The sequence below is a fragment of the Bombus huntii genome, chromosome 11 (assembly GCF_024542735.1).
Source record: "Bombus huntii isolate Logan2020A chromosome 11, iyBomHunt1.1, whole genome shotgun sequence".
NCBI classification, from domain to species: Eukaryota; Metazoa; Arthropoda; class Insecta; order Hymenoptera; family Apidae; genus Bombus; species Bombus huntii.
Window position 1 is genome coordinate 1,487,440 of NC_066248.1, and position 14,682 is coordinate 1,502,121.

The 14,682-nt window shown below is 36.4% G+C and overlaps 2 protein-coding genes across 2 annotated transcripts in view; both read right to left on the reverse strand.

Annotated features, from left to right (window-relative positions):
- LOC126871046 (neural-cadherin-like) overlaps positions 1 to 14,682 on the reverse strand; it is an 88,963-nt gene that overhangs the window by 38,112 nt on the left and 36,169 nt on the right. The window lies entirely within an intron of this gene.
- The window catches only part of LOC126871049 (neural-cadherin-like), a 189,455-nt gene continuing 186,455 nt past the window's right edge, over positions 11,683 to 14,682 (reverse strand). Inside the window, exon 17 of the mRNA XM_050629410.1 lies at positions 11,683 to 11,829. Within this exon, the coding sequence (XP_050485367.1) occupies positions 11,786 to 11,829 (44 nt within the window). The 3' untranslated portion in view covers positions 11,683 to 11,785. The remainder of the gene's footprint in view (positions 11,830 to 14,682) is intronic.

Here is a 14,682-nt window from a genome sequence, read left to right on the forward strand (position 1 = left end):
TCTTCTTTGATAATAATATATGGATATTAAATTGTAAATTTCATGGTATTTAACGTCGTTAAAATTTCCTTATTTTTGTCAAATTTTGATATTCGTAAGAATTTATTAAGTGTTAATTTTATTCGGAGTTATTTTTTCCTTTCTTAGTTATCGATACACGATTTAAATTGACAATTAAAATCAATTTTACTGGAAGCTTATCTCTCGAAGCATTATAATTTTCCATTACCGTTCGTCAGATGTTATTGCCCCAACGATAAATCTGTTTTCTTTTAAAGACCCTGCTTGTTTACCGGTAGCAGTAGTACAATTTAATAAATTAAATGAGAGGAGTATACATTTTCCTAAAAGAGCAAGACAGTCAAGACAGTTTCCCAACAGTCTTACAGCCACATCTGTTCTCGTTCCTTCATTAATTATCGTTATTGTTTTTCCGTGACTGTCAGTTTAAAATATTGTATCCCGCATTGGCATTGTTTTTCTATGACAAGCACATGAATCGTCGTGTATTTTATTACATTTTCTCTTGGGGATCATTAAAATTCAATTCGTAAAAGTTCCTTTAGGGAAAATCTATCGCTTGACTTTCGCGATTATTTTAACCTATAACTGTTAAAATATTTATTATTTAAAAATGGAAAAATATGTACGAAATATAATAATTATAATTTTACGATTTTAAAACGTATTAGCGATTCCTACGTATAATAATTCCGCTCTAATTTCCGATGTTTCAACCGTCGTTAAACATCGTTACGCGTCAAATATTCAGTACGAAGTCATTAACTCCAGATTTTGACATCGGAGCATTAGCAATGGTATCATGATACGGATGTAACTTGTTACTGTTTGTGAGAGGTGCGCTTCAATGAATAGGGCGCGCGAAGCTTTGCTCGTTATATAGAAACAAGTGAAACTTCCGCCGTGCGAATTCTGCGATCTCGCTATTACAGGAAGACAGAAAATACGAATAGAATTTTCAACGTGACGTTTAATTAAACTCCGGAACAGAAAATCAGGCCGTTCAATTATTGCGAGTACGTTTAAGATAAATAGTTGACTTGCCGGCGAATATTTAACAGAAATACCGTATCGCAGATCGGTTAGAAATTTTCATCATTCGTACAATTTTTCACTGTTTCTATTTATTTTGTAACGTTGTCTGTGAAAGCTTCAAGATTAAATTGCTTTTCGCCGCTTTCACAAGAAGTTAGTCTACTATATTTCGCCATTTCTTCATTTCTTTGTTTCCAGTCCAAATTTCGTCTATTCTATCGTATACGTGTAACGTGTAACGTTTGGTGTTTGTTACGTATCGAGCCGTTTCGTATATTTAACGTTTTGAACACAGAAGAAATGAATTTATATCCTTATATAGCTGCAGAGAGAAACTAGTGATTCAAAAATGAAACTTATCTTAGAAGAGCACGTTATATATATAAATATTCGATGTGCTCTTTTAAGATAAACGCGAACAAACCTATTTCTCAACCTACTAAATTAAACTATCTTGATATCTCTGACTTTTACAGTCATCCATATTCGTAATAAACTTCGTTACAAGTATAAAGACAAGATTTCTCTTTATCATACAAACGGATGTTATCGAAAAACTAGAAATAATATCGAGTATTTACTAGAAATAGCTTTGAAGATAATACTATGTACTTTCCTGGCGAGATTTTAATCAATTCCAAAGGTTAGCCGCCGGCAGAATGCGCCATTCGCATTAATGAAGAAAGAAACGTACTCGAACGTTTACTCTCTTTCTTCCCTTCCCTTTCTTCCCATTGTCAACTTCTTTCGGACATTCTTTATCACTGAACGACTCAAAAGAAAAAAACAAAAATAAAAATTCTACCTGTCTCGAATCGTTTGTCGTTCAACAGTCAGTGAAATTTCTCCTTCTTCTTCTTCTTGAAAAGCGGGATAAAGAACTGGCCAACCGATTCGTTGAATCGAGACTCGAATTTTCTGTTCGTTCACCTGAACTGTTTCGATCAAGTGAGCTCCCGAGGGTATAATCGAACAACTTCATAATAGTCCGTAATATGTGGAATAGCTTGTTCGTTACATTTGTCATATAATTCGAAATAGAAAGTCGGACAAGAGAATGTATCAGAGGATCGCGTTATTTTACAGACGTGAGTTTGAATCTATTAGGTTGTCCGAAAAGTTTCGTTCGTTTCATAAGGCGATAATAGACGTACAACAATTTCTGTTTTATATTGTTTTATTGAATTAGGTGTGATCCATTTCGTTCTATTTCTATTATTATGTTCGTGCATGATACAATAAACTAATATAAAACAAAAAACATTGTGCGTCTATTACTTCCTTCTAAAATGAAAGAAACTTTTCCAACAACTTGATACGTTTCAAATCTGCGCTCATACGTGTTACACGGCTGCGCTCATCTAACGATCTTTATCATCGCTTAGACGAGCGATTTTAAAGCGCCTGTCCCTGAGTACGTCCCTCAGTTAGCTCCACTCCACTTGCTCTTATTCAGGGGAAACATTTCGCGCGCCGGAAAAGTGGGAAAAGCAAAAAAAAAAAAAAAAAAGGAGGGAAGTAGGAAGGGACGGGGCCGCGTGTCGTCAGGAAAATTAAATGTCAGGTAAACGCGTTTCGTCCCGGAAATTCTTTTCTCGCCACGGTGCGGATTTTTTTTGTTCCGGCTTCATTTGTTTATGTCTCTGGTGTCTACGCCGTTTTCCACGGAAGAGAATGGCGCAAGAAATCAAGGCATTGCGAGAGCTTTTTGCCGGATGTTGGTGAGATTTTTACCACCGATGTCTGTCAATAAAGAAACGTCCTGTGGAAAGATTCCTGGATTTCACTGCGAGCTAAAGAAATTAGATGAAAGGACGTCGTACGAGACGTCGGAAGGTCGTAATTTAATTACAATCTTTCATTCGGCTGTTTCGCGTGTTTACGCAATTTTCGTGCAATATCGTTTTCCTAGCAGTTTTAATGATTTTTCCAAAAGATTCGGTACGATGTCCTCGTGATCTGAAGATTACAGCTTCGAAACCCGAAATTGAATAGTTCATCACGAAACACGACCTGTCCACGAACCAGAACAATTCATTTCGCAGTTAGTTCGCTTCCCACATGCTCGCTGTCAGACGCAAGCGTGTCAACTAGACAGAACTGAAATCGAACGACGATTGTTCCTGCAACGAGTCGATTCCTCGATTGAATCGCTGCTTTCGTTCGCAACCCAACGCCGGCTTCAAAAACGTGTGACGAAATAACGAACGATCGTAGTTCGCCTCGACGATGGAAAGAAGAAAAATTAAGAAGAAATACCTGGTTGGAAGAACGATCACGATTAAAGAGTCATTGATTCGTAAGAGTCGCCGTGATTCGTAAAGGAAATATGAACAAAAAAGAGACGCATATGCGAAAAGAAAAGCGCGAAGGCTCGATTCAAACCCGAAGAAAATAAGCAAGAATTTAAATTAGCAATTTACCGGTTGGCGCGAATTCAGCCAGGCTTTGTCACCAGCTCGACAAAACGCAAAATTCAGCCAATTAAATCGAATCGTTGCCGGCTTTCAGTAACCGGTCTCACCGTCTGGATTGCCATTGTCGTTGATTAATTGATCTACAATTACCGGGGTTACGAGCAGTAGCTCACTGAGAAATGTTTCAGACAGAATTTTTCCGCTCGTATTGTGGTTACCTGACAAAATAAAATGCGTCCTGAAAGGATGAATTATCGTTGCGAGGGAACACGCATCGAATGACGCTATAGTACGTATCGCTTTAAACGAAGCTTCGATCTGTGTAATTGCGCAGAATAATTCTTCGCACTCTGATTCTATACGACGTGTGATAATTTAGAAGCGTTTGATGGTTTTCGATTATCCTTTCGATTATTAGCGGTATTTTACCTAAGAGAAAAAAGTAACGGAGAGAAGATTGTTGAAATAATTTTTAATAAATTCCATCTTCGCCAATATTAATCACGGTGAATGCGATAAACTTTCCATTTAATAATAGAACAAATAATATCACTGGAAAAAACTGAAAAGTCAGTTGGAAACAGGTGGGCACGGCCGTGTGACACGGTGAACACGAAATAACTGAAACTAAACACAAATGTCAGATCTCTTGAAAAACGCGATCGGAGGAAAATGTATGCGTGTTGGAAACAACATGGAAATTTGTTATCGAGAGACTGGCGATAATTTACAGTTAGCCGGCCAATTTCGTTGGTCGTGCCGCAGCTTATGAATATCTATGGACCTACAAATTTTAACTTCAACAGAAACGAAAACCATGGCATTACTCTCCTCGCCGGTGGAATAAATTTTTCTATCCGCTCGTCTGTCGGCCGCTCTCATTTTGCGTTTCGCCGAAAAGAAAAATAGACGGACTCTTTTCATCAAAGGAGAAGAACTCCGGCTACGTCAGAAAATGTACCGGAACAAATGAGCAAGATCCTTTGTGTCTTCGAGACGCGATGTTCGTTAATGTTAAACGTCCAATGTTAATTTGCAAGACAAAAGGAACTAGATAAATGCGGAAACTGAACAGGGAGATATTTTCAATTTTTATTTATAGTCAGACTAATCTATTACGAGATTTTTTAGATCCTGTAATCTTCCATTATTTGCTATTTTAATTATTTCTCTCTGGAACGAAATAAATCTAAAAGAACGAGAAAGAAAAAGAGAAACGTAAATTACTCCATTTGTTTCATATTGTTTGGCGAACGTTTAACGTAGAGAAATGTAATAACAAGTTATGGATACGATATAAGACGAGAATACCTCCAGGTTTTCGCCATCGGAAAATTAATTTCTCACGAATATGAAACCTTTCATCTTTAACATGTTTACTCAACTTAGCGGTAATTAAAGTTTGCTTTATATTAGTTTAAGCCGCATACTCTTGGGTTTAAAGTGACTGCCTGCTGAAGTTGTTGACTGCTGCCGCGATTTAGACGTCGATCGATACGTAATTTACTATTTGATATTGATATAATCGAATCAGAAATTAAAAGTAATTGTGCTTCATATATATATATATATATATATATGCATCGAGATATATTATATTATAGTATATTAATGATAACACTAATGGAATTGTGTGTACAACGCTTTAAAACTGAGAAAAGGAAGAGTTCTAAAGTCGACTGTGGTTTATGAGTTTTACGACAAAAATTACTCGATTATTTGGAAAATAAGTCACGGTTGAACGCCATTTGTACAACGTAGAACATTATCTTTTTGATTCTGTATATCCCGAGTGCGTTTAATCTCGAGTAGCTACGACACAATGATAAATTGTTGTTGCGAGCGAAAAAAATATATCTCTGGCGAGAGCAACTTTTAAAAACTTCTGCTTCTGTACACCAATGAATTTCAATAATAAGGCAGAAAAGAAAAGATACCTATTCCGTAGGCAGAAAGTAACACGTTGTATCGTATTTTCGAGGATCTTTTTTCCAAACTAGGTCCTATTTTCAGGTCCATCGTCTGAACACCTGTATACCTAAACGAAAACAGTTATGAACGATCTTCTTACATCTTGAAACATCGGCTCGAACGTCAGAATAATTCAATCCAAGTTTTTCTGCAAATGCACGAACATACGCGCAGTTTAACTAAACTAAAAAAGCTAAACTAAACGGTAACAAAGTCATAGTTTTTTAAGAAATATTACAACTGAACCTTCTGTAACCTTCTTAAAATCTACACCGGAACGTTTATCCGGTAGATATTATCATCGCTAGGATATTACATTTATGCGCGAGAGGGAGAATAAACAACGTGACCGATTCTTATTACGGCGATGAACGCGTTAATAAGGAACATCAGGATGTTAATGAGAAATCGTTCCGGTGGGAATCGTAACTTGTGCGACTGTCGACCATTCGTTATCGCTGATAAATGTACCGACGGGAAGAAATTTCGTAATCCGGACACGGTTCTCATAAACAACGTTTTCTTTGCTTCCCTTGTGACGTTCTGCAAAGGGAGATTCACCGTTCTGCCTCGAAATTTCTACAGTCGCCGCTCAGGGACTTCGTAGCATGTCGTAAACTTAATTAATTTAAGCGGCGTGTGATGTTGGTAAACGCCGAAACTCGACGATAAAGCGTTGGGGACGAATTGTTCATCGTAAAGTATGGAACGTTATGACGCTAACAGCTGATATAGAGCTAGGGTGACAGGATTTAGCCGCAAGAAATATACCGGCTTAAAGGGACCACACGCTTCTTCTTCATTCTCAATCCTCTATCGAGCGTGTTTAACGTTATCGTTATTAGCGACCCGCTTAATGGCTCTTTATTGTAATTTGTTAGGGTGAGTTGGCATACGGTTTCATGTTCGGACGGTCAGAGCTTCGCGATAGTAGTTCACGAAGATGTTTAAACACTTATCGTAGAAAATTTTTATGTGTATATTATGTAGACATACGTATGTGTTTACTAGCACTACAACGAGACGGTTGTAATTATGTTGGTAAAACTTGAAACCAATTTGAAAAAGTATATTAAAAATATAGAAGTTACGAGATATTTGTAGATATTTGTAGAAGATCTAATAAGTGGTAAATACAGTGCATTATTGACATTCGTCGAATTTAAGATGCTTTCTCATAAATAACAAGGTTTCGTAAGGTTGCATAAACGGGAAGAAAATTATAGACAAACAATTTTGTGATAGCAGAAAATATTGTAATATTAATCTTCTTTTATTATTTTACGTCTTGAGTTGGTTGCTCACTGGTAACGTTAAATACAATAGAAAATTCTAATAAATAATACACTTTAAACTTGGTTGCTTGAGCGAAGAGTTAAAAAGTTGTAGCGAAGGGAATGGTTTGTAAAAAAAACTTCGAAAGAATATAACGAAACTTAGAGGGAACAGCGGCGATATATCAAATTCTCGACAGAAAATGTTTCTCGACCACGCCTATTCACGATTCACTGTAAACTACGGGCGTATACTAATTTCATCATAACTCATTACGATACGTCTTTCAAATTCATAAGGAGTCTTTATTCCGACATAAATAGATAGATAATTTTCTTCGTGGTAAAAAAGAGAAAGAAATTACACGAGTTTCGCAATCCGTTACGAATAATCATTTTTAGTTAAAAAAAAAAGTATAACAATTACACAAGATACAGCAATGTATTTTTATATAAAAACATCTTATTTACAAAAGACTCGCAGTGCAGAAGAACCAGATGGTGTCAATCATGACATCTATGTCGCTGAAGGATTTTAGATATTTTCATGAAACTTTTTGAAATATTAAGTGAGATTCGTTGATTGTCAATGTTTCCAGGATACGCGGCGCAAAATCTGACGATCTGCGAACCACGCCTGTTCGCGATTCGCTAGATAATCGTTCGAGAGACGAACCACAGTTTGTCACTTGAACGGGGTCATTAAAATCAGCTGCTGTGAACTGCATACTCGTACTTTACGAGGATCTGGATTGTTAGCAGAGCAACTTGGAAACTGAGAACGAGATCTGGCTATGTAACGTAAGAGAAATAGTAAACTATCATTTGCGGCCGACATTAGCTTGTTTTGGGAAAACTAGCACTACTTTACGCAACACTTTACCGTAAATCGACTAATTTTAAGCAATGAAAAGTACTTTGAAATATCGTGCTTTCGAGTATTACAAATTCGATGTAATACAATTTTGTAAAATTTACAAAACTTAGTCAAGAACAATATTCCACTCTTCTCTATGAACCGATATAACTTAAATCTTATAGAAAACAAAATAATTTTCTTCGCCTAAACGGATAAATAAATAACCGATCACAAATTCACATCAGTCACGTTGTTCCAAATCGATTTTCAGATTTATTCTTCGATCGGTTAATTATCTTGACAACGCAGGCCGGCCTCTCGTAAATCATGCGTTCTCTTTTAATAGGTCGTTAGTTTTGCTCGTACGTAAGAAAGGCGAAGAAAACGAGGAATGCGGATAACTCGACGAAATTCCAGTAGTACGAAGAATTGCTGATTAAGTTTTACCTATCTATCTATCTATCTAGCCTTGTTTGGAAAATGATTTGGATTTCTCTACTTTCGATGGGATTCTGCCGATCGATCGTCGACGAGATCGATCAAAAATTAATTATTTTCGAAGCGAAAGAGTCGTAACAAGGTTCGATGTAGCAAACAAAAAGTCTAATTACACGAAATATTGCTCTGAATAGCTGATTTGGCGAAAGAATTCGCGAGTATCGATTTATTCCTTATTTAGGGATACATATGTAGTTGTAAATAAAGGATGATTCCATTTATATTTTTGTCATGAATTTGAGAAATATCGTTTGAATGATAAATTTTTTAAACACCGTAAGCAAATTGCCAGTGAAAATTGTATAGAAATATTTGTTTTCTCCTGCATCATGTATACGGAAAAATACCAGTGACTAAAAGATGATGCAGCAGTTAACGAAATTTTAAAAAAATCTTCGAAAACCATAAATATTATTTGTTTAGATCTAAATCTGTAATAACCTAATTTCATAGTTTGGATTAAATTTATTCTAGATTATATGTAGTCCGATTCGGTTTTCCAATTAATCTCTTTAGATTTTATATTATTCGTATTGAGAACAACCGATTTATCTTGTTGTTAATAACAATAATATAGAATTTTATTGTAAAAAAAACAGGCATTTTCGATTTTATTTCAATACCTTTAAAAATACGTTTTGCGTCGAACAGTAGAATGCATTGTTGGAGATGTTAAATATTTTTTTATTGTTTATATTTCAAATTTATAGCCGATTTTACAGTCGAAATGGTGAAATTTCCTCTTCCTGCTGGAAATCCTAGATTTTAACGTAAACTAAAAAAAATTTGTTACGTTCGCGAATCCAATTTTTTCACTTATTCGGTAAAAGAGTGGAACCAAAAATTTTTCCCAGCGTATTCAACAAGACCAATACAACGTACGCGGCACAGTTCAATGTACAATAAAACAATTTAGTAATCGTTTGCAAAATTTCAATATTCCGTACTGTTTGTATAAAATCAACATCCGCGATGTCACGTTGAATTGTTTAAAAGTTACTTGGGGCATCATATTTTCTATGATAACACGTAAATTCATTTAAGAGGTACAAAGCATAAGGAAAGCCTTTTAATTCACGACTTTTGAAACGACTGACTTTTCCACATTTATATTTCCTCGAAGCGTATAAAAAACATTAATAATTTTCTTTGAAATTTAAACTAAGCTGAAATTAAAAGTACACGTGTTAACGCACGAGTACGTGTTAACCTTTATACAAAGAATTGAAGTTTATTATTCGTTGATTCCATAAGAAGATAATAAGCATCGTTTTCCATCGTTATCTTCTCATTAATTTATATTAATATTCATGTACTGGCGGTACGAATCAATACTTATGCGGCTTGCTAATAATATTAATTTCGTCAAAGGTATCTGCACGTTTTCAGTAATTACACGAAATAAAAAATTGATAGGTTTCATAGGTTTGCTAATTTTTATATTGAATATCGCAGTGGAATTCTGCAGAAATATGGAAGCTGAAAGATAATTACGCAAGAATAATGCGTAAAGAAGCGAAACAAAAAGAAGGAAAGTTAGCCATTCACCCATTTCTAACAACTTTGTCCACTTACAATTGCGACGAATCAATTGACAGTCGATTTAAAAGTACGTTGCTTCGTAATACGAATAAAATATAATAATTTGCTACGAAGTGCATTACGGATCAGACGTCTCGTTAATTACGGCTATTTGTTATCAGTATTCAGGAATTTACCTCTTTGTTCTGCGGTAAGCAAACCGGTGTTAACTAAGTAAGGTAAATTGCCATTGCCGTTGCCTCCGCGTCAAACAGGATTATCGATCGACCATTAATGTCGAATAAAACGTGGAACGCGCCGATACGTACGGTTTTTTGGCACACGTTGTTCCCAACTCTTTAAACTTCCAGCTCGTTCGAGCGTCCAACGATGGCCGATCGAAACTTTATCGCCGCTTTTTTATACACGTCCCTCATTCTTCGCCAAGATATTAAAATTTTCTACGCGATTTAGAGCGCGAAGCCAGTTTACGAAAAGGGGAAGCCGTATTAAAATTCGCTCCTGCAATTTCCAGCCAACTCTACGATCCAACTGCGAACTTTCTTAAACGATGCTTTTAACGATATTGCTCGACAACTTGAAAGAATATATAAGTAGAGCGTTCTTCGAGGATAACCACCTTGGCGATACAAATTTACCTGGCTACGACGAATTACATCGTATCGATAGAGTGTAAATTTAAAGATCAGAGAACGCAGTGTACATTCTCGACGCAGTAGCGTCCTGTTTTGCGACCAAGTTTTTCAGGACAGAAAAAAAAATAAAAAAGAAAAAATACATAAAAAAAAGCTCCGCCCCCAGAGGCTTAAACCCAAAAACTGCATCATACAACGAAAAATGTAAATCGCCGAAACATAATACAGCACGGCTACGTCGTACCGCCGCGTATCGGTACCTTTGCCTAACATACCATTACAAAAATTCATGTTTATTGTGAATAAGGTACTTAAAATCTGTATTTTCTGGACTCAATAAACTCCTTTGTAAACAAAAACATTCTCGACGCAGTGTACATTCTCGACGCCGTGTACAGCACGACCATGTGCTGTCGTTACAATCGGACAAAGTAAACAATAAAATTTGTATTGTGCGTGATGTAACAACGAAGTAACAGAGAGGAAGAAAGTGTAACGAGACTTTTTATAATACTTCAGCGTTGATTCGCGAATTATCAAAAGTTCGTGACTTTCTTCTATCAGAAATTATTGAACAGGAACGATGTCGTTTAGTGATTTAGTCAGAGATTATTAATTCGATACTTTAATACTTGGAAAAGTTTGGGAAGTTTTTCTGAAATATTTCAGGATTGTTAAATACGTTTAAGCTTCCTCCACACCGTGATGAAGATGATGACGACGCAATTATCGAGAGGTTCTTTTTTACCATTTGTCGGAGGTTCCCCATATACGGAAGTGGTTAAAGCAACTAGATACAGTTTCATTTCATCAACGACAAAGTACTCTTTCAATTTCTTCATCCAGTTTCACATTTCTCAATACTCGTATAATAATATTTATTCGGATTTTCGAAATAACTGTGATTCAACATAAGATGCTTTATAAATTCCTCCGCTACGATCCGTATATTTGTATTTCCAGTTAATAACATTGCAGTCCTTCGGTGTTTATCTACCAGAAGAATCATTTCAGATTCAATTACGCAGTCGATCGGATACCGTTTTTCTCGAAAACTTTCCACGGTTAGGAACAAACCATTATTGCTTTATTGGAATACCAAACTTCGACGCTAAACTTTTTATAATTCACGTTGACATTTGCAATGGATTGCCATTGAACTATACGTATAATCTGTAATTTGTAACACATTGATGTGACATTGTCTCTTGCTAAATGTATCGTGCAAGAGGATTCTGGTCGACAAAAACATTAAGAAAGAAAGACATAAATCAACTTACCCCTAAACCAATTATGAAAGCACGATAAACACAAGGAACCGTCGATAATAAAGTAAAGGAAAAAAGAACCGCGAACCATTGCTGCTTGCTTGGCCATCAGGTTTAATGACGTTAATACATCACAGGCATATTTTCAATCTTCTCGTCGTATATTCGACGAGCTTTCCTACCCGTTGATCGAATCGGCTTGAGATAAAGATTCTTTCAGTTTGTCGAGTGTCAGAAGTTGGGCCGTCGTTGAAAATGATGATTTCTACAGGCGTGTTATTAAGCACTTCTTGACCCAGCCCCTTGAATCTGGGATAACAAGATTACGCAGCGATGAAAAATGTAGTTTCCGTGAACGCGCAGAGAATGCAGTAACGCGAGTTGAAGGGGAAACACGTTGAACGTTTTGGGATAGTCTGGCAAGAAAGGAGGGATCTTGATCGTGGAAACTGTTCGACGAACGCTGATGCGGACTACAGCTTGTTCCGATTGTCGAAATTCATGTTGCACAGCTTAGTTACGATGGTCCTGCATATAAATTGCATTTAGAGAAATTTAGCGAACGATCTAATGCTGCGGTCCGTGCTTCTATAATACTAGAAATTTTACTATCCATAAACGTAAATCATATTTATAATTTTTATTATACGTTCGATTCCATTAAATTCATTCTCTGCAAATTTCGTCTTTAAACGATTTATATTAGCGTGGACGGTCTCGGTCTAGCAATTAACAAAAAGTTTAAACGATTGGAATATTTAAAAAGTACGGACAACGATGCTACTACGATTGGCAAGTTTATGAATCTTCCTTCTATCGGAGATTATTCCGAGATATCGAGATATTACTTCTGAAGCTTTCGAATCTTTCGTTCGGTAAAAAGTTTCGACGATTCTTATCGCGAACGTATGTACCAACAACTACAAACTGTATACTGCCATTCACGATCTTTTGTTGCATATGAAATTCACGGACAGAGTGCTACGTGGTTTAGAAAGATCTCTGTAACGTCCCAAGTTAAAAATCCGACGGGGAGGAACATTAGACGGTAGATTCACCAAAAATTAAAAGCAATCTTCTCTGTATGCGAGAAACGAAAGTTGAACACTTTTTCTTAATATATTCCAGACCAGGCGAAAATTAAAAGCCGTAAAAGCTTTAAAATCAGGTTAAGGAGTTGTACTAGAATATTCATAATAATTGTGGAAAAATACCAAGTGTCTCGATTTTTTTTATTCTTTAACATTTTTTTTTTTTTTTTGGAAATTATCCAAAGATCAAGAAAACCTATCCATTCGCATCAAATGAATTTATCTATCCACGTTCTTATAAAATTTAATGCTCTTTTAGCTCGATATCAAACTATCCGCAGCAATTAGCGAAGGGTCAGTTAACAAGTATTGGAATGAGGCGTGCTTTGCGAACTCGGCAACTAGTTTCTGCATATCATAGACGTATCAAGTTGCCAGGTTTCAGCGAAGCTTATTGATCTGGAAGCAAATTGGTAATATAAGGCCATTGAAGTTTACGTCAAAATGTTATCCTTCGTCAAAGTGTTCTTCCACTATGACGAAAGAGCTATGTACGTAGTACTTTTGAGATAATACGAAAACAAAGTTTATGACCAGTGTGTCATTTAATTCTCAGTGAGGAGAACTGTCGAATTTAATTGTTGATATCTCGTTCTCTTTCAAGAAAAAAAGAAAAAGCAATTTATTCTACTAATTGGTAGCAAAAAGTTACTTGACACGTATTTTATGAACCTTCATAACAAACTATCGAATTTCGAATATTAAAGGATACAAAATAGGCTAACAACAAATACTTGATTTGAGCAATCGCTGAGAGAAGAGCAAAGAACAAACGCGATGAACTCGACGTGTAGTTCTTACTGAATATGTAACTTGACGAATATAATTGTAAATAAAGAATAACGATTAATGACAAAGCTAGAATTCGCAACGATATTCTGGCGAATTGTAGGAAAATGAACGATTAAGGATAGGAATATTTTCGCAACTCGTATCTCGATTATAGACAAAACGTAATCGACAAACTCTGGAAGACCGCTTCGCAGCTTTCGTCAAACTACCAAATTGTTCGGCGCCGACGACACTTATCGATCTGTCGGCAAGTTGAAAGTGTCAAACTGGTCTCTTAGCAGACCGGAAACCGTACAAGCCATGTTTCAGCTCGGCGAGGAAACGCGCGCAGCAACTTTTGTTTCTATCCCGTAACCCACAGGAAATTGGAAAGAGCCAGAATGGGAAACCCGTGGAAACCGAGGCGACTTCGCTGCTCCGTTGCCTCGAAATTTCCCGTGAATTAACCGGAAAACCGCAAACCGCTGCCACGTATCTTTGTTAGATCGTCCAGTTCGCGTTATCGTCTAACAACGATGAGAAATTTATGTCTTCGCGGAAAGTTTCCTCGTCTTCCCCTCTTCGTGCAACTTGGCAGGCAGAAAGAACAAGAAAAGAGAATTACTAAGCGACTGGTAAGTTTTAGGAAGAAGACAAAACTGTCACATCCACTTTTCGTCCGCGAAAGGCAGACATTACGTCCAACTAATGTATTCGTGAAAAGGACAGACTTTGAAGGGTCCAACGTCACGACGCTTTTCAGTCCCGGATGAAGCTCCTAGAAAGTCGGAAAAAGTTCTATAGGTTTTTCTTACTCTGCCAGTGCTATGAATTTGATCGATAAGACGCGAAGTATTAAAATGTTAAATGATATTCTGAAAATAAATTTTCTCATTTGACGATGAAACATTCGGATAACGAACGTATTATTTGCGTAATGATTTGGGAATAACGATAATTGCTAAAATCTAGCTTCAGTGTACCGTTTGAAGAAGCAGAAAGCGCAATCTGAAATTCTTAAATTCACGATATTTCCATTTTAACATACAAACTTTGAGTACATATTTTCAGCTCTCTACTTTTCTTTCTTATCGTAAAGTTTTGTTTTGCTAATAAACATTATGTTTTTCGCCACTTGCAAGAGAATTTTCAAGAATCTGAGAAACCCTCCAATCTTCGAAGTGCTTTTTCCAAAGTTATCGCCAACAGCTTTCAATTTAGTTGAAAGTTTCCGTCACAGATTCGCTGCAACTTGTTCGAATGCGTATCAAGGGAGAGGAAATTTTAAACAAAACGATCG